The 23,928-nt window shown below is 35.2% G+C and overlaps 1 protein-coding gene across 8 annotated transcripts in view; it reads left to right on the forward strand.

Annotated features, from left to right (window-relative positions):
- Nucleotides 1-23,928, forward strand: part of SCAPER (S-phase cyclin A associated protein in the ER) — a 513,402-nt gene that overhangs the window by 112,600 nt on the left and 376,874 nt on the right. For 7 of the 8 annotated variants that reach the window (XR_006887542.1, XM_046653964.1, XM_046653961.1 and 4 more), the window contains 2 exons: nucleotides 11,518-11,618; nucleotides 17,025-17,141. Coding sequence is in view for 7 of the 8 variants with exons in the window: in XM_046653964.1 (XP_046509920.1) it covers nucleotides 11,518-11,618; nucleotides 17,025-17,141 (218 nt within the window). In the remaining variant the exon portion in view is untranslated. The remainder of the gene's footprint in view (nucleotides 1-11,517; nucleotides 11,619-17,024; nucleotides 17,142-23,928) is intronic. The other variant, XM_046653967.1, reaches the window with a different exon arrangement.

Genomic DNA, 23,928 nt, shown 5'->3' on the forward strand with positions numbered 1-23,928 from the left:
CTGCTCTGTGTGCCAGTAACTAGAATTAATTACAAACCAATCAAATCCGTTGCAGCCAATTGGTAAACTAATTGGTAATTTTAGCTGTACATCTCTATGTAGCTATCTGAATGCCTATAACATTACTTTCAGAGCCACTTTTGTTCTGTTTCATCCTGCTTGACAAAATGGCCTTCATAGCTGGAGGGAGAAAGATGTGCATCAGTGACTATGAGGCTGCTCCAGCTGCTTGTCTTGTTTGTATTCCCTTGTTCGTAAAACATGACTCGGATTACAGAGTGGTATGGTACCACTCTGATCATTTCTGATAACGATGAGCTAAACATTCCTTAAGATAGGTTGTTTAAGCCACCAAATGTACTTTCTCTTTGCCAACTAGTATCAGAGGTATTGCTGCTTATATTCTTACCCTTTAGACGGTTTTTCCTTCTTTTTTTCAACGAAAAGGGAAATCAGTAGAAAGCGTCTGAAATAAATTATTCTGAATTAAATCTTTCTGTGCTCTAATGGGGGCGATTTAAGTTGAATGAATTTAATTAAAGAATTTGAATTATATTAGTAGAAATGAGAAAAGGAAGCCAACTAAATTTTTAAATTTTTCCTTTTCCTGATTGTTGAAGACTTTTATTACCATTGATTTGGCACTAAGGATTACTTTTGAGAGGAAATCAACAATAATTCTTTGTTGAGAAAAATCTTTTAAAGTAGACTATAACTTTTATGACTAAAGTAATATTGGTACTGTATTTCGTTTGTGAATAATTTGGCAAACATTTATTATTAGTCTTGGGTCTGATTTCTAAAGTGTATCTATATCTTGTAAAACATTTATAAGTGAAAAGTGTTTTTGAGGTCTTTGAGTGCCACTAACACTAGAAAGTCAATATAAGACTTAGTTATGGAAACATAATGTATTTATAAAACAAATGATCATTTTTATAACTGGATGGCAATTTCTGGTGGTCATCTTCTGGGAGTGTTGGAAAGTTGCCTTTTATAGTAAAATGAGACTGGTACATCTTTATAGTGAGATGAGAACGGTATGAGACTAGTAAAGTGAATACACTTTAAAGTTCTTTGTCTTAAGTGTTTAAATGACAACTTTGGCCAATTGACCAATATCTACACACATAGTTACACCTGAGGTTAATTCCTCTTTTTGAGCAATGGAGTGGATCTTTGTGGCTTGTGCTCTTCCACTCTTTTTTTACATAAAAATTCCATAGCCATTAGTATGTGAAACTATCAGAGCCAAGAAAAAAAATCTTTGCCAAATGTGTAGAATGAAGTGTCACAGTAATGTAATTTTGGAATTATCTCGAGAAGAAAATTATAGTGCAGTATAGTCATTATCATGAATGTGTACAGTAGAGCACAGGTGATCTATCTGTGTATCCTAGTTAAGCTGATTTGGGAATGAGTCTTTGTGAAATCCAGCCCATTTTATCTTTGGAACTGCATAAGAAAGATTGGTAAACTTTTAGGTATTTACTTTTCCAAATATGTTTCTTTTTAAACTGATGATTTCACATATATATTAGTGGAACTGAAGATTGAGTATTTAGAAGGGACTAAGAATTATTATTTTTTTGAATTTTTACTTCAGATACTTTCAATTTAGAAGTAAATGTTAAAAAGGTAAAAAATGTTGAGGAAAGCATTGGAGGGAAATACACTCTTGATAGTGTATTTGCTAGTAATTTTTCATTCCTGTCTTTTCTTCCTTCTATTTTTTACTGATGGTATAGGAAGTCTTAGAAATATGACTTAGCAGAAAGAGCAGTGGGCCAGGGATCAGTGAGTTTGGTTCTGTGTCACCATGAGCAGGTCACTAAACCTCAGTATTATCTTTAAAATGAACTGGCTGACTCCTGGCAGTATGACTTCAGTACTCATTAAATAATTCTCTGGGATTTGCTCATTATTTAATATCTTTTGCAGCTAATAGTTTTTTTTTTTTTTTAAAGATTTTATTTTTTCCTTTTTCTCCCCAAAGCCCCCTGGTACATAGTTGTATATTGTTAGTTGTGGGTCCTTCTAGTTGTGGCATGTGGGACGCTGCCTCAGCGTGGCTTGATGAGCAGTGTCATGTCCGCGCCCAGGATTCGAACCAACGAAACACTGGGCCGCCTGCAGCGGAGCGCGCAAACTCAACCACTCGGCCACGGGGCCAGCCCCTGCAGCTAATAGTTTTACTTAGTTCTTTAGAATAAAATTTTCTAAAGACTGGAGAGGATAGAAATTTACTCTAAGGGATTGTAAATTATAACAGTTTATTCTGTCACAAGGTGTCACTAATAAATGTTACATTGGGCCATCTGAAAGAATAATCTGCTTAATTCAGTCAGGCAAAAGAGCAGCATTTTCTGGCATGCTGCTGGTGTTTCATAGCATAGTATACCTATGTTCTATGGTTTGAGTTTTCATAGATTTAGCGTTTTGGCACATAGTTCCTAACAAACATTTAGTGAGTAAATCATAGAATCTCAGAATTGTAAGTAATGATGTCTGATGCACCCGTCCATTACACAATTACCCTTAACCATATTCCCCCAGTAATTAATTCTCTTTTGAAACAGCTCTGCTAGGTGAAAATCTGTCATTTTTGCCCAGCATTCTTTGTTCCATAACTTATATTTGCATACAAATAGTATAATGACAAGGCCCTTTTATATTTGAAGATAGCTGTTATGCCACCTCTTTAGTCTTTTCAAGTCTAGTCATCTGGTTCTTACTATGGTTCCTATTCTGACATGATTTTAAAGTCTTTCTTATGGTCAGACTTGCTTTATTGTGTTCTGTTTTATCTATCTAGTCTCCTTAAATTGTGCTTAGAATGGCTTATCAGTCAAGCTCTTGGTAGCCAGCAACAGAAATGGACTCTAGCTGATTTAAGTAGAAAAAATAATTTATTGGGAGGAGATTGGATAGTTCACAGACTCAACAGTAAGGCCAATGAATTAGGGTTAGAAAATAGGCAGAAACCAAGGGAGGTTTTGCAGCAGAAACATCTAGCTAGAATTTTTTTTTTTTTAAACAACACCATTGACTATCTTTGCCTTACCTTGCTTGAGATTCAAAATCTCAGGCAAGTGAGTCTGATTGGTTAAGTCTCAATCATATTTCTATGCTTTACTGCCAGTGTGGTAGGGAGGAGGAGGATCTCCTCTTTTCACTTTTGTATAAGAACTCAATCCCCAAAACTAGGATGGGAGTGGAAACGCTAGTTAGCAGTAAAAAAAAAATTAGAAAAATATGTTTGATAACAAATGGAATACCCTTAGAGAAGGTGGTCTCATTTTACCCTGTGTTGGTCAGACCCCCAGCCTTTTCATAGATGTTATTATACGTGCAGAACTGTGAGGCCATGTTTGCTCTTTCCTTTGCCTCAGCAAACTATTTACTCAACTTGAGTTTAGTGTCAAATAAAATTCCTGTCTTTTTATATAGGCGCTGTGTTGTTAAGATCAACTTTCTCCCAATCCCTTACTTTTACTGGATCAAAGGATAGAACCAGAAAATCCTGTCTTTTTAGATTTGCCTAATTACTGTAGACTGTCTAGAGCACTTCTGGCCAATAGAAATATAATGTGAACTGTATATTACTTTTAAACTGTCTAGTAGCTACATTAAAAAAGTAAAAAGAAACAGGTAAAATTAATTTTCATTTAACCCAATACATCAAAAAAATTTCAATGCATAATCAGTATAAACATTATTAATAAGATATTTTACATTTTTTTTTTTTTAGGTCTAAGTGAGTTCAGACTAGCTACCTTTAAAGCACTTAATAGCCACGTGTGGCAAGTGACTACCCTATTGAACAGTGCAGGTTTATATATTTTTTGGATTCTGTTGTCTACTATAGATTTATTTCATCTGTAAATTGGATGGGCATGCCCTGTATTTCTTTATCAAAATCACTATCAAAAATAAACAGCTTTTACTAGTTTATTTATGAGTGGAGGGGCTTCCACTCCCAGTAGAGATGGAATAGGGAATTCAGGTCAATTCTCCCACTGAAGACAATTAGAAGAGCTAGATGATATGTAACAAATCTACAGAAAGCTTAGGAGAGTGAAGAATTCTTAGGCAGTTAAGAATTATAGGGACATGATCCAGGAAAAGATAGAAATCATAAAGGGGAAGCCCAGCAAAACACTTCTGAATAATCCATTGGTCAAAGAAGAAATTCCAATATAAATTAGAAAATATTTTGAACTAAATGATAATAAAACAGTATGTATGAGATGGAGTCTAAATCATGCTTAAAGGGAACTTTATAAGTGCTAAAATTCATATATTTGAAATGAAATAAAGGTTGAAAGCCAATGATCTAAGTATCCAGCTCAAGAAGTTAGGGGAAGAAAGTAAACTAAACCTAAAAAAATCAGAAGGAAGAAAATGGTAAAGATAAGAGCAGAAATTAATAAAATAGAACTGTCATACATTAGAGATGATCATCAAAGCCAGAAGTCACTGCTGTGGCCAATCAAGAAAAGGAGTTAAAAGGTATGAATAACCAATATCAGTGATGAAAAAGGTAACATTATTACAGGACCTACAGACATTAAAAATACAAGAACAACTTCTCCTTTATGCTCTTCTCCCATCTCATTTAAAGAATATGTATTAGAAGTGGCTGGAAGGTTCAGATTGGTTGCAGAAGAGATAAAATCAGTTAATGTATTGTAGATAAGGAGAGGAATGTTACTCATTTTCAGAGAAAGTATTTACAGATATGGAAAGAGGGAAGTTTAGAATGAACTCTAGGTGATTGATTAGAATTTGAAAGCATCGATACGAACTCATGGTTATTATTATCTATACATAGCTATATATGAAAAGTAGGTGTAGATGTGGATATATATTATATGTGTGTGTATATATATTTAAGTATATATTCTATATATATATATATATTTTTTTTTTTTTTTTGCTGTCTGCTGGGAGGACTTAGAAACATTGACACACCTGTAGCAGCGAGCACGTTAAACACCTAATGTTGGTCAAGATGCTATTCTGTGATAAAAGGAACCAGAGCCTCTTGGAGAAATGACTGATTCTAGGGCAGAGGCAGGGAAAATACAAGATGAGCCTGAAAAATCTTTTTGTGATGGAAAGTTAGGAAGTGCTCAGAGAATGATGGGGGCATGTTAGAAAGACATAGGAGCTGCATTAAGGGCCTCCCATTGGCCAAATCTGCAACAATTTGAGCATCAAAATAATGACAGTAATGGATCAGTCAGTAATACAGGAATTGATGAATCCATACGGATATAAATAAGTAAGTGGATAAACAAATGAAGGAGAAGGGAAAGCTCCTCTTTTACGAATGCTAACTAAGAAATGTAGAAAGAATGATGGAATTAGAACATCATCATTTGGCAACTATTAAAATAATAAATGATTCATGTGAGAATTGTCAATGGATCTTATATTAATGAGTGAAATTTTGGTGGAGAACAGGATATTTACATAGTTACAACATATCTCCCTACAAAATATTTATTAATTATAAAGGAAAAAAAGGAAGTTTAAGTGGGAGAGTTGGTAGATACCTTCTTAACCAAATAATTAAAGTTATTATCACCAGTAATAGGACATACAGATATCAGGTGCTTCCTTATATAATATACTGAGAAGAACACAACATCACTAATGTGGTGTTCCTGCCATAGCCCCAGTCTTAATAATTTAATTTAATTTGAATTTGAATTTAAGTTGATTGACATGTTACAAAATAACTGATCTGTATTCTTTAAAAATATCAGATCATGAAAGACTGAGGAAGAGCTGTTCCAGAATGAGGGTGACATGACAATTAAATACACTATGTGATCCTGGATTGGATCCTGGATTTAAGTCTTTTTTCTCTCAAGGATGGAGGTGGAACACTTGGTGAAATTCGAGAGTTCTATGGATTAATTGGTAGTATTGTATCAGTGTTACTGTCCTATTTTGATGGTTATGCTGTGTTTATATTAGCAAGGGAGTGTCCTTGTTTTTAGGAAATATGCTCTGAAATATTTAGGAGTAATGTGGCATCATGTCTGCAACTTAATGTCATATGGTTCAGAAAAAAGTTATATATGGAGAGAATGACAAAGTAGATGTGCCAAAATGTTAACTATTGAGGAATCTGGCTGAAGGGAGTTCTTTTCACTGTCCTTGCAATTTTCCTCTAAGTTTGAAATTACTTCAAAATAAAACATTAAGGAAAACAATATGAAGACATTGCAAATAACTTTGTCTACAAATTTGAGAATTTAGATGAAAGGTATTAATTCCTAGGAAAATAAAACTGACACAAGAAGAAATTGAAAAGCTACATAGACTTATAACTATTAATCAGATTGAATTTGTAATTAAAAATACTCACCCCCAAATAATTCCCAACTTTAGTGATTTTACCGGTGAATTCTTCTAAACACTGAAGGTAGAAACAATGCCAGTAAACCAATATCCCTTATAAATATTGATGCAAAATTCTCAACCAAAGTACTAGCAAACCAAATGCAGTAGCACATAAAAAGGATTATATGCCATGACTCAGTGGGATTTATCCCAGGAATGCAAAGGTGGTTCAGCATATGAACATCAATTAATGTAGTAAACCATATTAATACAATGAAGGGACAAAAACCACATGATCATCTCAATAGATGGCATTTGACACAAGTCAACACCCTTTCATGATAAAAAACACTCAACGAACTAGGAATAGCAGAGAACTTCCATAACTTGATAAAGGGCATCTGTGAAAAACCGACAGCTAACTTCATACTTAATGGTGAAAGACAGAGTTCTCTTCCGTAAGATCAGGAACAAAGCAATGATGTCTGCTCTTACCACTTCTAATTAATATTGTGCTTGAGCTTTTAGCCAGGGCAATTAGACAAGAAAAAGAAATAAAATGCATCCAGATGGAAGGGAAGAAGCAAAACTATATTTGCAGGTGGCATGGTTCTATATGCAGAAAACCCTAAAGACCCTATGCACACATACAAAACTATTAAAGCTAATGAACAAATTCAGCAAGGTTACAGGATACAAGATCAACACACAAAAAATCAGTTGTGTTTCTCTACATTGGCAACGAACAGTCAAAAATTGAAATTAAGAAAGCAGTTCCACTATAGTAGCATCAAAAAGAGTAAAACATTTAGAAATAAATTTAGCCAAAGAAGTGCAAGACTTGTCCACTAAAAACTACAAAACATTATAAAAAGAAATTAAAGAAGATCTAAATAAAGGGGAAGACGTCTGAACTCATGGATTGGAAGACTTAATGTTTGGGCACCACTCCCCAAAGCAACATACAGATTCAGTGCAATCCCTATCCAAATTCGAATCTCCCTTTTTTTTGCAGAAATGGACAGGCTGATCCTAAAATTCATATGGAAATGCAAGGGACATAGCATAGCCAAAGCCATCTTGAAAAGGAACGAATTTAGAGGACCCATACTCCCTGAATTCAAAACTTACTACAAAGCTACAATAATCAAAACACCGTGATACCACTGTTTTGATTATTGTGGTGGAACAAGGATAGACATATAAATCATGGAATAGAATTGAGAACCCAGAAATAAATACAGACATCTGTGGCCGCTGGTTTTTGACAAGGGTGCCAAGACCATTTAATGGAGAGAGAATAGTCTTTTCAACAAATGGTGCTGGGAATAGATATCCACACACAAAGAATGAATTTGGATCCCTGTGTCACCCCATGTACAAAAATTAACTGAAAGTGGATCAAGGACCTAAATGTAAGAGTTAAACTATAAAACTCTTTGAAGAAGACATAGGTGTAAATCTTTATGACCCTTGGACTAGGCAATGGTTTCTTAGATATGACAGCTAAAGCACAAGTAACCAAAGAAAAAAATAGAAAAGTTGAACTTCATCAAAGTTAAAAACTTATGTGTGTTATAGGACACTGTTGAGTGAAAAGACAATCCACAGAATTAGAGAAAGTATTTTCAAATCGTGTGTCTGATTACAGTCTAATATCCAGAATATATAAAGGACTCTCACAGCTCAACAATAAAAAGGATAAATAACCCAGTTAAAAAATAGGCTAAGGATTTGAATAGACATTTCTCCAGAGAAGATATACAGATGTCTAATGAGCACATGAAACTATGCTCAACGTTTTTAGTTGTCAGGGAATTGCAAATGAAAACCACAATAATATCACTTCACACTCGTAAGGATGACTAGAATCAAGAAGTCAGGAAATAGCAAGTATTGGTGAGGATGTGAAGACTATGGAAACCTCATATATTGCTTATGGGAATGTAAAATGGTGCAGCTGCTGTGCAGAAAATTTTGGTAGTTAATGTTAAATGTAAAACTTAGAGTTACCACATGGCCCAGTAAATCCACTTCTAGATGTACCCCTGAGAGAATTAGAAATATATGTTCACAGAAAAACCTGTACATGAATGTTCTTAGCAGCATTATTCATAATAGGCCAAAAGTAGAAATAACCCAAATATCCATCAACTGATAAATGAATAAACAAAATATGTTTGTTCATGCAATTATTTAGTCATAAAAAGGAATGAAGTATGGCTATGTGCTACCAGGTAGTAGAACCTTGAAAACATTATGTGAAGTAAAAGAAGCCAGCCACAAAAGACCACATATTATATGATTCTGTTTATATGAAATGTCCAGAACAGGCCAATTCTTAGAGACAGAAGGTAGATGAGTGGTTTCCAAGGCCTGTAGAGTAGTGGCTGCTAATGGCTACTGGGTTTCTTTTTGGAGTGATAAAAATGTTCTGGAATTAGATAGTTGCACAACTCTGCATATATAACTGAATTGTGTAATTTAAACTGGTGAATTTTATGTGTGTGAATTATATCTCAATAAAAAAAATTGAGCCAAAAAATATACCAGTATTACACAGACTCTTCTAGAACATAGAAAAAGAGGGAACTTTCCAGCATAACCTTGATAAACAAAGCTTTTATGAGAAGGGAAAATATAGACCACTTAGGAGTACAGATACACAAGTCCTAAACCAAATACTGATATATTGAATCTGGTGATTCAAAAATAGGACAATACATCATCACAGTCAAGTTAGGTTCATTCCAGTGCTGCAGTGTTCGTTTAACATTTGAGTGTGAAGTTAATGTTATTTATCAAATTAGATGAATAAAGGTGAAAAATCATATGATTGTCTCAATAGATCTAGGAAAAATATTTGATGAAATTCAGCACCCATTCATGATAAACCCAGAATAAAGACAAACATCCTTACTGATGTAAGGAATCTGCCCAAAAAACTAAAGTAAACATCATACTTAATGGTGAAATTTTGAGAGTTTTTCTTCTGAAATTGAGAATAAGACAAGAAAACCAACATCATTATTTCTATTCTACATTGTGCTTAAGATTCTAGCCAGCACAGAAAGACAAGAATCAGACATAAAAGGTATAAGACTTGGTCAGGAGGAAATAAATATATCATTATTGACAGATGACATGTATATATATATTTAGAAAATTCAGAAGAATCTAAAGAGAAATTATGAGAGATATTGAGTGTGTCAAACTTGCTGGATATAAGTTCAAAATACAAAAACAACACAGTAACAGAAATGAAAATGAAAAATCTTAAAACAACTAGCATTTATTCTTAGGGTTGAATCTAATATAAGATGTGCAAGACTGAAAACCATAATACATTATTGAGACACATTGAATAAGATCTAAATATATGGAGATGTATATCTGCTCATAGACTAGAGAAGTCAATATTATAAAATGTCAGTTTTCTTCTAGTTTATCTGTAGAATCAATGCAATTGCAATTAAAATTCCATTTTTTTCCCCCTGGGAAATTGACAAGCTGATTCTAAAATTTGTATGGAAATGCAAAAGGCTGCAATTAGCCTAGATAACCTTGAGGTCAAAGATATAGTTGGAGGATTTATTCTGCTGAGTTTTGAGATTTATTTTAGAGCTACAGCTATGTAAGATAGTTTGGTATTGGTACAGGAGTAGATAAACAGATCAATACAATCGAGGAGAAAATCCAGTAATAGACCTATGCTCTAAGAGATAATATTGGAGAATATCTTCCTGACCTTGTGGTAGGGAAAGATTGCTTAAAAATGACACAGATGTCAGTATCAGTCTTTAGGTAAAGAGTCATAAGTTAGACTACCTTAAAATTAGGAATTTCTGTTTATCAAAAGATTTCATTCCATTAGGAGAATGAAAAGGCAAATAGATGTGTGCAACACATGTAACCAACAAAAGGCCCATATCCCAAAAGATAGAAAGAATTCCTACACATCAAAAGAAAAAGACAGTTGACCCTCTAGAAAAAATGGGCAAGAATCTTGAATAGGCACTTAACAGAAAGAGGATGGCCAATAAACATGTGCAAAAGGGCTGAAAATCATTAGTAATAAGAGAAAAACCTGTTAAAACCAAAATGAAACCTTTACACAACCAGAATGGCTCAGGTTAAATACAAAGAAAACCTCAAATGGACAATACCAAGTATAGGTGAGTGTGTGGAGCAAGGAGAAGTCACATACATTGTTGGTGGGAGTGGGAACCACTTTGGAAAACAATTGGTATCATGTACTAAAGTGGAACATACACTTACCCTGTGACTCAGCAGTTCCACTCTTGGGCTTATATTCAATAGAAATGCGTACATATGTAGAGGGCATGCACATGAATAACAGCATATAGTTTGTAATATCCCAAATTTGGCAATCACCTAAATGTTCATCACAGTGGATTGGATAAATATAAATATTGCATAAACAAATATTAGAGTAAGTACATAAATATCAGTGAATGTTGATAAATAGCAGATTGGAAGTTAATTGGAATGTTAAATAAACATTCATGCAATAGAATACTGTTCAGTAGTGACCTTGGATAATGACAGTAAGTGAATTGCAGGTACACTCTGCAATATGGATGAACCTGGTAAACAAATGTGCAGAAGAAGTCACAAAATAATACATACTATATGAATGCATTTATATAAATTTCAAAATCAGATAAAATTAAGCTATTAGAAGTTAAAGCAGTGGTTACCTTGGATCAGGGATGGAGTAGTGATTGGGAAGGGACACCAGGGAACTTTAGAGACTGGCATTGTTATATTTTTGTCCTGGATGATAGTTGCATGGGTCTTTGCTTTGAAATAATTTATCTGTACGTTTATGTTTTGTGCACTTTTCTGTTTATTAAACTTCACAATTAAAGTTAAAAGAATGGTCATTTGGGGAGGTCTTGAGAAGGAGTATCAATACCATCTCTTGGTCTTTGGACTCTCTGCTTCACTAATTTCTTACCAAACACAGAATAAAAATAAAACAAAACCCAAAAAACTAGACCAGTAGGTTTTGCTGCTTCCTCAGTGAGGAGTATAATATAAAAATTATTAATTCATAAGTTCTTCACTCTAAAGTTTTTTCTTGAAGCTTTTTAGTCTCAGAGTGGAATTTAGTGTTTATTTTTTGTTTTGAATTAGGAGGTGCTAATGATGCTGGATAACTATGTAAGAGATTTCAAAGCATTGATTGACTGGATTCAACTTCAGGAAAAGCTAGAGAAGACAGATGCTCAAAGCAGGTAATGAACTCTGGTCTTTATATTTATAGCAGCCAGCAGTTTCAAAAGTAATCATTGAAATTGATAATGAACTTGACTTCAGCTTAACTTGAAACTTATAAAAATCTAAAAGTTGGGAGCTGCATTTCTCATTCAGTTCAATAGCAAATATTTATTGCCTACTGGTGTAAGGCACTTTTATCCACTACAAAAATTTAATTGCTAAATATGATACATTTACTACTCTCTCGAATTTGTATTTTGTAGTTTTACTACAAAAAAACTGTTATAGGTGTTCAGAGAAGGCTATGGTCATATCTCTTTTTGGGGATAGATCAGGAAAGATTTCATGGAGGCTGCTGAAGTGTTTAAAGGATGTGATGGATTTTAACAAGTAGGTGGCCCTTCATATTAAGGGAGTAAATTAAGACAGCTGTGGAAGTACAGAGTATATGTGAAGTGAAAGTAATGTGGGGAAAGGTACAGGATTTCTTCTTAATGTAGTAGGCAGTGAGGAAAATTGATGATTTTTGATTCAAGGAATAGTGAGAGATCAAAGCTACTTTAGAAACCTTCATTTGGAATCAGCATACAACATCTGAGTGCTATGTGCCAGGCTCTGGGACTATTGTAGTGAAGAAAACAGACACAGTCCCTGCGCTCATGAAGTGTATAGTACATTCACAGGAAAGACTGATGTTAAATACTTACCAATGTATAAAGTGTTATCAAGAAGAAATAACAGTGTACTTTGCTACAAAGCCATAGTAATCAAAACAGCATGGTACTGGTACAAAAACAGGCACACAGATTAATGGAACAGAACTGAAAACCCAGAAATAAAACCACACATTTGTGGACAGCTAATCTTTGACAAAGGTGCCAAGAACATACAATGGAGAAAAGATAGTCTCTTCAATAAATGATGTTGGGAAATCTGGACAACCACTTGCAAAAGAGTGAAAGTAGACCATTATCTCATGCCATACACAAAAATAAACTCAAAATAGATCAAAGACTTGAAGATAAGACCTGAAACCATAAAACTGCTGGAAGAAAATATAGGTAGTACACTCTTGGACATTGAACTGAAGAGGATCTTTTTGAATACCATGTCTTCTCAGACAAGGGAAACAAAAGGAAAAATAAAGTGAGATTTCATCAGATTAAAGAGCTTCTGCAAGGAAAAGGGAACTAAGATCAAAACAAAAAGACAACCCACCAACTGGGAGAAAATATTTGCAAGTCAATATATCTGACAAGGGGTTAATCTCCATAATATATAAAGAACTCACACAACTGAACAACAAAAAACCAAACAACCTGATCAAAAACTAGGCAGAGGATACGAGCAGAATTTTCCCAAAGAGGATATACAGATGGCTGATAAGCACATGAAAAGTTGTTCAGCATCACTGATCGTCAGGGAAATACAAATCAAAACTACACGAAGATACTGCCTTAGACCTGTCAAAATGGCTATAATCACTGAGACTAAAAGTAACAAATGTTGGAGAGGGTGTGGAGAAAAGGGAACCCTCATACACTACTGGTAGGAATGCAAGCTGGTGCAGCCACTGTGGAAAACAGTATGGAGATTTCTCAAAAAACTAAAAATAGGACTACCATATGACCCAGCTATCCCACTACTGGGTATCTACCCAAACAGCTTGAAATCAGCAATCCAAAGTGACCTATGTACTCATATGTTCATTGCAGCACTATTCACGATAGCCAAGACATGGAAACTGTCCAAGTGCCCATCGACCAATGATTGGATAAAGAAGACATGATATATATATACAATGGAACACTACTCAGCCATAAAAAAAGACAAAATCATTCCATTTGCAACAACATGGATGGACTGGAGGGTATTATGTTAAGTGAAATAAGCCAGACTGAGAAAGAGAGACACCATGTGATTTCACTCATATGTGGAGGATAAACAAACACACAGACAAAGAGAACAGTTCAGTGGTTACCAGGGAAAGGAGGCAGGGGAGTGGGCATAGGGGTGAAGTAGAACACTTATATGGTGATGGAGAACAAATAATGTACAACTGAAATTCACAATGATGTAAACTATTATGAACTCAATAATAATTAAAAAAAGGAAATACAGTGTACTTTGGGAGTATAAGGAAAGGCACCATCAACCAGTTTGCTGAGTCCAGAAAGACTTCCCTGAGGAGGTTATATTTAAGTGAGACAGAAGTATCAAGTAGGAGTTAGCTTGACAAAGAGAAGGAAAGAGTAATACCAGGATATCTGATATCCTGGAGGTCGAAGAGAGCACAGAGTAGTCAAGGAATTTAGAGTTTAGCAAGGCTGGAGTGAAGAGGACAAGAGGGGAAGAGTAGCATGAGATGAACCTAGAGAGAGGTAGGCTGGGACCAGATGAGGGCTCTGTAGACCTGATAAAAACTTTACACATTATTTTGAAACATAAAAGATTTCTAAGTAAGGAAGTGACATATCAGATTTGTATTTTTAAAAGATATTTCTGGCTTCAGTGTGGGAAGGTTGAGGTGCAGCAGTATAGGTACAGATGATGGGTACTCAGACTAGAGTAGTGACAGTAGGGGGAGTTGAGAGATATTCCAGAGATAGATAATCAACTGGACTTAGTATTATTTTCTTTACGTGCAAAGGCAAAAGAACAATTTATTATTTAGTTTAGATTTATAAGTGATACCTGAGCCCTTGTGAGCTGGGCCAAGTCACATGCAGCTACAATGATGCTTTTTTCCTTTTTACTCAGAGAAGACATGCCTGGGCTGCCTCTTTCCCTTGGATTTAACCTTTGTTCAATCTCAGTAAGTGGAACCATCCAGTAGAGAATCCATCTTTTGTTCCATTCTAATGTATCAGTCCCATGGGGAACCAAGAGAGTGAAGGAATCCCAAGAGACAAATCCAAGAAGGCTTGATCCGCAGAAAACCAAATCCAGGGAAACCATGATATGTTGATTCTTTTAACGTTTTTCTTTCTCACAATGAAAATTTTTGGTATGATTTTATGGTGCCTGCTTTACCCACATCCCTGGATGGATGAGGCTTAGTTGTCTTTGTTTATACCAGGCAATTTCACCCTTACCTGCTGATAATAGGTGATCAGATCTGGGGGATACATACCTTTATGGGTTAAATCAAGTTAAGAGATCATTGTACTGATTTAGAATTGGTGACTATATTGCCCTTTTGAAGATAAGCAAAGGAAAGCAGATTCAAAGAAAATGGAATGGATGTACAGAGAGAAGCTGGGATGAGAGAAATTGTGTGGTCTTTGATAGCTTAGGAGTATTGCTTTAAAGCCTGTCTCTTCCAGGTCTAATCCTCACGAGCCCTGATTCTTTTCCCTCCACCTTGGATGTCCTTGACCTTGTACAGTTTATATCCTTACAGTAATCTTTCTTTTTCTTTTCTTTTTTAAGTTTCTGATTTTTTTGTTTCCAAAAAAGATCTGTAATGTAACCATCAATGCATTAGAAAAGCTAACTAGATTTTTTTCTTCCTTGTAAACTCCAATCACTAGCAGTAGCTGTGTTGAGGATTATATTGAGAAAGAGTCTGACGACAAGTCCAAGCTTAACAGCCATCCCTGTCCTCACACCATAGTTTAAAAATATACTTGAGGCATCTTTTTTTACCTTAACCATTTATCATCATTTCTCCTCTTTGCCTCCTGAGGCAGCTCCTAGATATAGAAAGAAACCTTAAATTCCCTGTAGATGGCATTATCTGTCTTACATTCCTCAAATCATGCATCAGGATTCATTTCACCTGGATTTGAGTTTTAAGTTAAAACTAAAATTATACATATTTAGAGAAGAAAATTTAGATCAATATTTATATATGTTTATTGTGGGTAAGAGCTTTGTAAGACAAAGGCAGAAATCACAAAGGAAAATATTGATAGGCTTGTTTTAATGGGGAGAAAATATGCCTTTCTGCATTAAAAAAAATTAAATTAAAAGTGAAATAGTTAGATCATCTATGCCAACAGATTTTTAGCCATAATAGTAATAATAATAGTAGCAGTAGTAGTAGTAAATGATTTCAGATCAATTAGAAAATGATGCAAATCCCAGTGAAAAAAATGGGCAAAGTATACCAATGTGAAAGTCCCAAAATAAGAAATTCAAATGACTGGTAAAAAAGTTCAGCCTCACTAGTAGTGATAATGAACATATAATTTAAAAAATGAAAGCTAATACCAGTTGCCAGTGAAAATTTGTTTTAATTAAACACCTTTATTGAAATTCCTCTAGGAAAAAGAACTCGTCACAAGACTGAAACTCTAGCATGGGAGTCAGCAAACTTTTTGTGTGAAGTGCCAGATAGTAAATATTTTAAACTTTGTGGGCAACTTTATAGTCTCCTTCATAAGCCAATGATGAGATGCCAACTGTTGGCAGGGTTTGAGGGAAATGAGCGCTTTTCATCTTGTGGAAATATAGTCATGTACCGCATAACAACATTTTGGTCAATGATGGACCACATATACGATGGTGGTTCAATATGATTAGTACCATATAGCCTAGGTGTGTAGTAGGCTGTACCGTCTAGGTGTGCGTAAGTATACTCTATGATGTTCATACAAAGAAGAAGCAATTAATGCATTAAGTGACACTTGACTGTATAATTTGTTATAACCTTTGTGAAAGGTGATTTGCCAATAAATTATCAAAAGCTTTGAACTTTATTTGAATAACCTTTTTATCAATTCTCTTTTCTAACAATCAGTATCTCTTTCTAATGAGAGAAAAACAATCACTGGATTGAATGGAGATTGAGAGGCAATGAGATTCTAGGGAGTTATAGAGGTCTGACTGAGGGCATAGAGATAGAGAAGACATTACTTGAGAAAAACATGTCAGCTGATTGGTTGTGGGGCCAGTGTAAGAGGAGGAGAGGTTAGCTTTCCTAGCAAAGAACAAGGAAATGTTTATGCTCCCACTCTCATGGGTGATTAAGAGGTAGAGGAAGGAGACTTCATATTTTCCTCTGTGTTCTTCATCTAACCCTCATCACTGTTTTTCTTTATTGATCCCTGTTCTAGACACTTAGTTCTCCAGGATGTCAGACACAAGTAGCATGAATTGTACCATTGCCTTTTTAAGTGTGTTTTTAGCTGGGCGTGTGGAGGCTTTTAAAAATTAGTAGTATATCTGATGTCTTGTAACCCAGTGGCCCTTTTTAGATAAGTAGGGTTATGTTGCTATGCTGCAGTGGGTGGAACATCCTGGACCATACATCATCTGTGATTGCTTACTGGTAATATGGTAACTTTCTGGTAAAAAGTGCTCCAGGGAAAGACTGTGACCTGATGATGTTTTTACCTACTAACAATCAAGAGAAAAGATCAGGATTTTAACCCCCTTTCTTCTGTTAATTTAATCTACTGTGTGTCTTAAATTGGCAGGCCAACTTCACTGGCATGGGAAGTAAAGAAGATGTCTCCAGGACGTCATGTGATTCCAAGTCCATCAACAGACAGAATAAGTGTAACATCAAATGCTCGAAGAAGCTTAAATTTTGGGTGAGATGAACTCAAAAAAGCCTACTAAGCCTTGCATTACAGTAAATTATTTTCTGTAGATAACATACTTATAGTATTGTGAAATTGATATTCCACTACTGAAATATCCATGTAATGTGTTTATATTTGAAAGTGTTTGAATAAAAAGTTAAAGAAATCCAGGAGAGTAAAGTTTAACTTTCAGGAAATGTAATATGTTCAAACATAATTTTAGGATCCAGAGATTAAAACCCATAAATGTGTTTCATGCTAAATGATTTGTAACATGAACTGGCAATTTCTTTTCACAATAATAGATCTAAATATATCATAAACTGTGTTATTGTCATGCAAATTACATTTTTATACATTGTAAACCCATTGACACAATTTTATAATTATTGTTTTATGCAGTTGTCTTTTAAATCAGTTAGGAGAAGAAAAGAGTTTTAAAGAAAAAATACATTTATATTGTCTTTTGTATTTACCTATGTAGTTAGTTTTACTGAGGCTCTCTATTTCTTCATGTGGATTCAAGTTACTGTCTAGTGTCCTCTCATTTCTTCCTGAAGCACTTCCTTTAGAATGTCTTGCTGGGCAGGTCTGCTAGTAACAGTTTTTCTCAGTTTTTGTTCATCTGAGAATGTCATAGTTTATCCTTCAGTTTTTTGAAGGATAGTTTTGCAGTGCATAGAACTCTTGGTTGAAAGTCTTTCTTTCAGCCCTTTAAGTATATCTTCTCACTGCCTTCTGGCTTCCATGGTTTCTGATGAGAAATAAGCTGTTAGTCTTACTGAGGATCCTTTTATGAGATGCCTCACTTTTCTCTTCCTGCTTTCAAGATTCTCTTTTTCTCTTTGTCTTTTGATAGTTTGACTATGATGTATCTAGGTATGAATCTCTGAGTTTATCCTCCTTCAAGTTTTTTGAGCTTTTTGGGTGTATAGATGAATGTTTTTCGTTATATTTGGGAAGTTTTTTCCATTATTTCTGCAAATATTCTTCCTCTTTGTCTTCTGGGAATTCCACTATACCTAACTTGGTGCTCATGATGGTGTTCCACAGGTCTTTGAGGTTCTGTTCATTTTTCTGCATTCTTTTTTTCTTTCTGTTTCTCAGATTAGGTAATATCAACTGACTTCTCTTCAAGTTTGCTGATTCTTTATTTTGGTCTCTCAAATCTGCTGTTGAGCCCTTCTGGTGAATTTTTCATTTCAGTTATTGTACTTTTGAACTCCAGAACATCAGTGTAGTTCTTTTATATATTTATGTTCTCTTTATTGATATTCTGTATTTGGTGAAACATTGTTCTCATACTTTAGTTTTTTAGACATGGTTTCCTTTTGTTCTTTAAACATAATTATAATAGCCATTTTAAAGTCTTTGTCTAGTAAGTCCAATATCTGGGCTTCTTTGAGGATAATTTCAATTACTGTTCTTTTTTGGGTGTGACTGGGCCATACTTTCCTGTTTATTTGCATATCTTGTAGTTTTTTTTTTTGAGGAAGATTAGTCCTGAGCTAACATCTGTGGCCAATCCTCCTCTTTTTTGCTGAGGAAGACTGGTCCTGAGCTAACATCCATCCCCATCTTCCTCTGCTTTATATGTGGGATGCCTCTCACAGCATGGCCTGATAAGCGGTGCATAGGTCTGCACCCAGGATCCAAACGGGCAAACCCGGGCCGCTGAAGCGGGACGTGTGAACTTAACCGCTGTGCCACTGGGCCAGCCCATCATGTCTGGTAATTTTTTGTTGAAAACTTGATATTTTAAATAATGTAGCAGCTCTGGAGATCAGATTGCTACCCTCTCCAGGGTTTGTTGTGCCTGTTTGGGATGTTGTTGTTACTGTATATTTAGTGATCTTAAACTAGTTTTCTGAAATCCCTGTTGTTTATCGTGTGTAGACAATAAAATCTCTGCTCAGTAATCTTACTTGTCAGCTAATGATTTGACAGAGATTTCCTTTAAATACTTTGAACCAAAAAATCTCCCACCTCTTGTTTGCTTCTTTGTATGTGTTGGGTATGCCTTCAGTGCTCTGGCAGTTTTCATTTCTGCCTTTGCTGTCACTTCCTGCTTCCTCAGAGCCTCAAGGTCATTTAGAAGTGAGAGATTAGGGCCTTCTCAGATCTTTCATGTATAAGCACACAACCCTGTACATGTGTGGGGCCTTCTCGATTTCCAGGAATATATTGGAGGTTTTCAAAACCCCCAATGGATATCTCATTCTCCAGCTTTTTCTTTTAAGTTTTTGGTTAGCCCCTTGTTTTCCCCAAATGTTATTGCCACCTATGGTAGCTGTGATGTTAAACATTCATCTCAATCGTTTTCCTTAAATGCCCCTGGGGAAATTTGTTTTTAAGACAAAAATTTGTTTGGACTCTAATTCTTTAGAGTGAGTCTTAATGTTTGATGTGTAATGGGAGGGTCATTAAGTAGTTTGCTTGGTTGGTTCTCTTTCCTCTTTCTTCTGTTAAACGTAACCCTTCTTGACGACTACTCATCCCTCCCACCATGTCACGGTTATTTTCATCTCTTGTTACTACTGAACCTTGCATATACTTGCATTATTATTATATTTGCAGTGTGTTATCATTTTTTAATGTTTACTTTTTGTACTTATACTATGACCTTCTTTAAGGTAGGGTCTTTGTCATATCTTCTGTATCCCAAGCATCTAGCACTGTACCTGGCACTTAAAGTAAGAGCTCTAAGTGTTATTCAGTAGAACCAGATTTTTGCTTTCAAATGATATTATTAGTATTGACTTAGGTGGAGATTGATGGACTTTGGAACCTTATAATAATTGGACTTCAGTGGAGTGGGGGAAAGACTTACAAGCAAACAAGACCAAATGTTTGTATATTCAAGCACCATTTTTAAGGGAAGTTCTCTTATAATGCATTCCATGGTCCATGGTTCAGAGTATTGTATAATGCATGGTTTATTTTAACACCAGAAGTCTTTAATGTGTGTAAGAAACATGTTTCTTTTATTTTTATTTTATTTTTTAATTTATTTTTTACTGAGTTCATAATAGTTTACATTAATGTGAGATTTCAGTTGTACGTTCTTTCTTTTTTTTTTTTGACTTTTTATTAAGATTATGATAGTTTACAAGCCTTGTGAGATTTCAGTTGTACGTTATTGTTAGTCATGTTGTAGGTGCACCACTTCACCCTTTGTGCCCTCACCCCACCCCACCTTTCCCCTGGTAACCACCAATCAATTCTCTTTGTCTCTATGTTTAGCTTCCGCCTATGAATGGAGTCATACAGAGTTCGTCTTTCTCTGTCTGGCTTATTTCACTTAACATAATACCTTCAGTGTCCATCCATGTTGTTGTGAATGGGATGATTTTGTCTTTTTTTTATGGCTGAGTAGTATATACCATATCTTCTTTATCCAATCATCAGTTGATGGGCATTTAGGTTGTTTCCACGTCTTGACTATTGTAAATAATGCTGCAGTGAACATAGGGGTGCATGGTAATTTTGGAATTGCTGATTTCAAGTTCTTTTGATAGAGATCCAGTAGTGGAATGGCTGGGTCATAAGGTAATTCTATTTTTAATTTTTTGAGAAATCTCCATACTGTTTTCCATAGTGACTGCACCAGTTTGCATTCCCACTAACGGTGTATGAGTGTTCCTTTTTCTCCACAACCTCTTCAACATCTGTCACTTTTTGTTTAGGTTATTTTTGCCATTCTAATGGGTATAAGGTGATATCTTACTGTAGTTTTGATTTGCATTTCCCTGATGATTAATGATGGTGAGCATCTTATCGTGTGTCTATTGGCCATCCGTATATCTTCTTTGGAGAAATGTCTCTTCATGTCCCCTGCCCATTTTTGGATTGGGTTGTTTGATTTTTTGTTGCTAAGCTGTGTGAGTTGTTTATATATTATGGAGATTAACCCTTTGTCGGATAAGTAACTTGTAAATATTTTTTCCCAACTAGTGGGTTGTTTTTTTGTTTCAATCCTGTTTTCCGTTGCCTTGAAGAAGCTCTTTAGTCTGATGAAGTCCCATTTGTTTGTTCTTTCTATTGTTTCCCTTGTCTGAGGAGTTATGGTGTCCAAAAAGATTCTTTTGAAACTGATGTCAAAGAGTGTAGTGCCTATACTATATTCTCTTCTAAAAGACGTATTGTTTCAGGCCTAATCTTTAGGTCTTTGATCCATTTTGAGTTTATTTTTGTGAATGGTGAAAAAGAATGGTCGATTTTCATTCTTTTACATGTGGCTTTCCAGTTTTCCCAGCACCATTTGTTGAAGAGACTTTCTTTTCTCCATTGTAGGCCCTCAGCTTCTTTGTTGAAGTTTACCTGTCCATAGATGTGTGGTTTTATTTCTGGGCTTTCAATTCTGTTCCATTGATCTGTGCGCCTGTTTTTGTACCAGTACCATGCTGTTTTGATTACTGTAGCTTTGTAGCATGCTTTGAAGTCAGGGATTGTGATGCCTCCAGCTTTGTTCTTCTTTCTCAGGATTGCTTTAGCAATTTGGGGTCTTTTGTTGCCCCATATGAATTTTAGGATTCTTTGTTCTGTTTCTGTGAAGAGTATCATTGGGATTCTGATTGGGATAGCGTTGAATCTGTAGATTGCTTTAGGTAGAATGGCCATTTTAACTATGTTTATTCTTCCAATCCAAGTACATGGAATGTCTTTCCATCTATTTATGTTGTCATCCATTTCTTTCAGGAAAGTCTTGTAGTTTTCGTTGTATAGATCTTTCACTTCCGTGGTTAAATTTATCACAAGGTATTTTATTCTTTCTGTTGTGATTGTGAATGGGATTGGGTTTTTGAGTTCTTTTTCTGTTAGTTCATTGTTAGTGTATAGAAATGCTACTGATTTATATATGTTGATTTTATACCCTGCAACTTTCCTGTAGCTGTTTATTATTTCTAATAGTTTTCCAGTGGATTCTTCAGGGTTTTCTATATATAAGATCATGTCATCTGCAAACAGTGAGAGTTTTACTTCTTCATTGCCTTTTTGGATTCCTTTTATTTCTTTTTCCTGCCCAATTGCTCTGGCCAACACCTCCAGTACTATGTTGAATAAGAGTGGTGAAAGTGGGCACCCTTGTCTTGTTCCTGTTTTCAGAGGGAGGGCTTTCAGTTTTTGTCCGTTGAGTATGATGTTGGCTGTGGGTTTGTCATATATGGCCTTTATTATGTTGAGGTAGTTTCCTTGTATACCCATTTTATTGAGGGTTTTTATCATAAATGGGTGTTGGATCTTGTCGAATGCTTTCTTTGCATCTGTTGAGATGATCATGAGGTTTTTGTTTCTCATTTTGTTAATGTAGTGTATCATGTTGAGTGACTTGCGGATGTTGAACCATTCCCACTTGATTGTGGTGTATAATCTTTTTAATGTATTGCTCTATTCGGTTTGCCAAAATTTTGTTGAGAATGTTTGCATCTATGTTAATCAGTGATATTGGCCTGTAGTTTTCCTTCTTTTTGTTGTCCTTGTCAGGTTTTGAGATCAGGGTGATGTTGGCTTCGTAGAATGTGTTAGGGAGTGCTCCATCTTCCTCAGTTTTCTGGAATAGTTTGAGAAGGATAGGTATTAAATCTTCTTTGAACGTTTGGTAGAATTCACCAGAGAAGCCGTTTGGTCCTGGACTTTTATTTTTGGGGAGGTTTTGGATTACTGTTTCGATTTCTTTACTTGTGATTGGTCTACTCAGATTCTCTATTTCTCCCTGCTTCAGTTTTGGGAGGTTGTAAGAGTCTAAGAATTTGTCCATTTCTTCTAGCTTGTCCAATTTGTTGGCATGTAGTTTTTCATAGTATTCTCTTATGATCCTTTGTATTTCTGTGGTATCTGTTGTGATTTCTTCTCTCTCAGCTCTAATTTTATTTATTTGAGTCTTCTCTTTTTTTCTTGCTGAGTCTGACTAAGGGTTTGTTAATTTTGTTTATTTTTTCGAAGAACCAACTCTTCATTTCATTGATCCTTTCTACTATCTTTTTTGTTTCAATATTGTTTATTTCTGCTCGAATTTTTATTTTTCCTCTTCTTCTACTGACTTTCAGCTTGGTTTGTTCTTCTTTGTCTAATTCTGTTAGGTGTCGTTTGACATTGCTTATCTGAGATTTTTCTTGTTCATTGAGGTGAGCCTGTATTGCAGTGAATTTCCCTCTTAGGACTGCTTTTACTGTGTCCCAAATGAGTTGGTATGGCATGTTTTCATTTTCATTTGTCTCCACATAATATTTTATTTCTTCTTTAATTTCTTCAATAGTCCGTTGTTTGTTCAGTAGCATGTCGTTTACTCTCCACATTTTTTCCCCTTTCCCAGCTTTATTCTTGTAGTTGATTTCTAGTTTCATAGCATTATGATCAGAAAAGATGCTTGCTATTATTTCAACCCTCTTGAATTTGTTGAGGTTTGCTTTGTTTCCCAAGATATGTTCTATCCTTGAGAATGTTCCATGCACACTTGAGAAGAATGTGTAGCCTGCTGATTTTGGAGGGAGTGTTCTGTATATATCTATTAGGTCCATCTGGTCTAGTTTTTCATTTAATTCTATAATTTCCTTGTTGACTTTCTGTCTGGATGATCTATCCATTGGTGTTAATGGGGTGTTGAGGTCCCCTACTATTATTGTATTGTTGCTGATGTCTCCTTTTAGTTTTATTAATAGTTGCTTTACAAATTTTGGTGCTCCTGTGTTGGGTGCGTATATATTTATAAGTGTTATGTCATCTTGCTCAAGTGTCCCTTTTATCATTATAAACTGCCCCTCTTTGTCTTTCTTTATCTGTTTTGCTTTGAAGTCTA

The sequence above is a fragment of the Equus quagga genome, chromosome 2, assembly GCF_021613505.1.
Source record: "Equus quagga isolate Etosha38 chromosome 2, UCLA_HA_Equagga_1.0, whole genome shotgun sequence".
Lineage (NCBI taxonomy): Eukaryota > Metazoa > Chordata > Mammalia > Perissodactyla > Equidae > Equus > Equus quagga.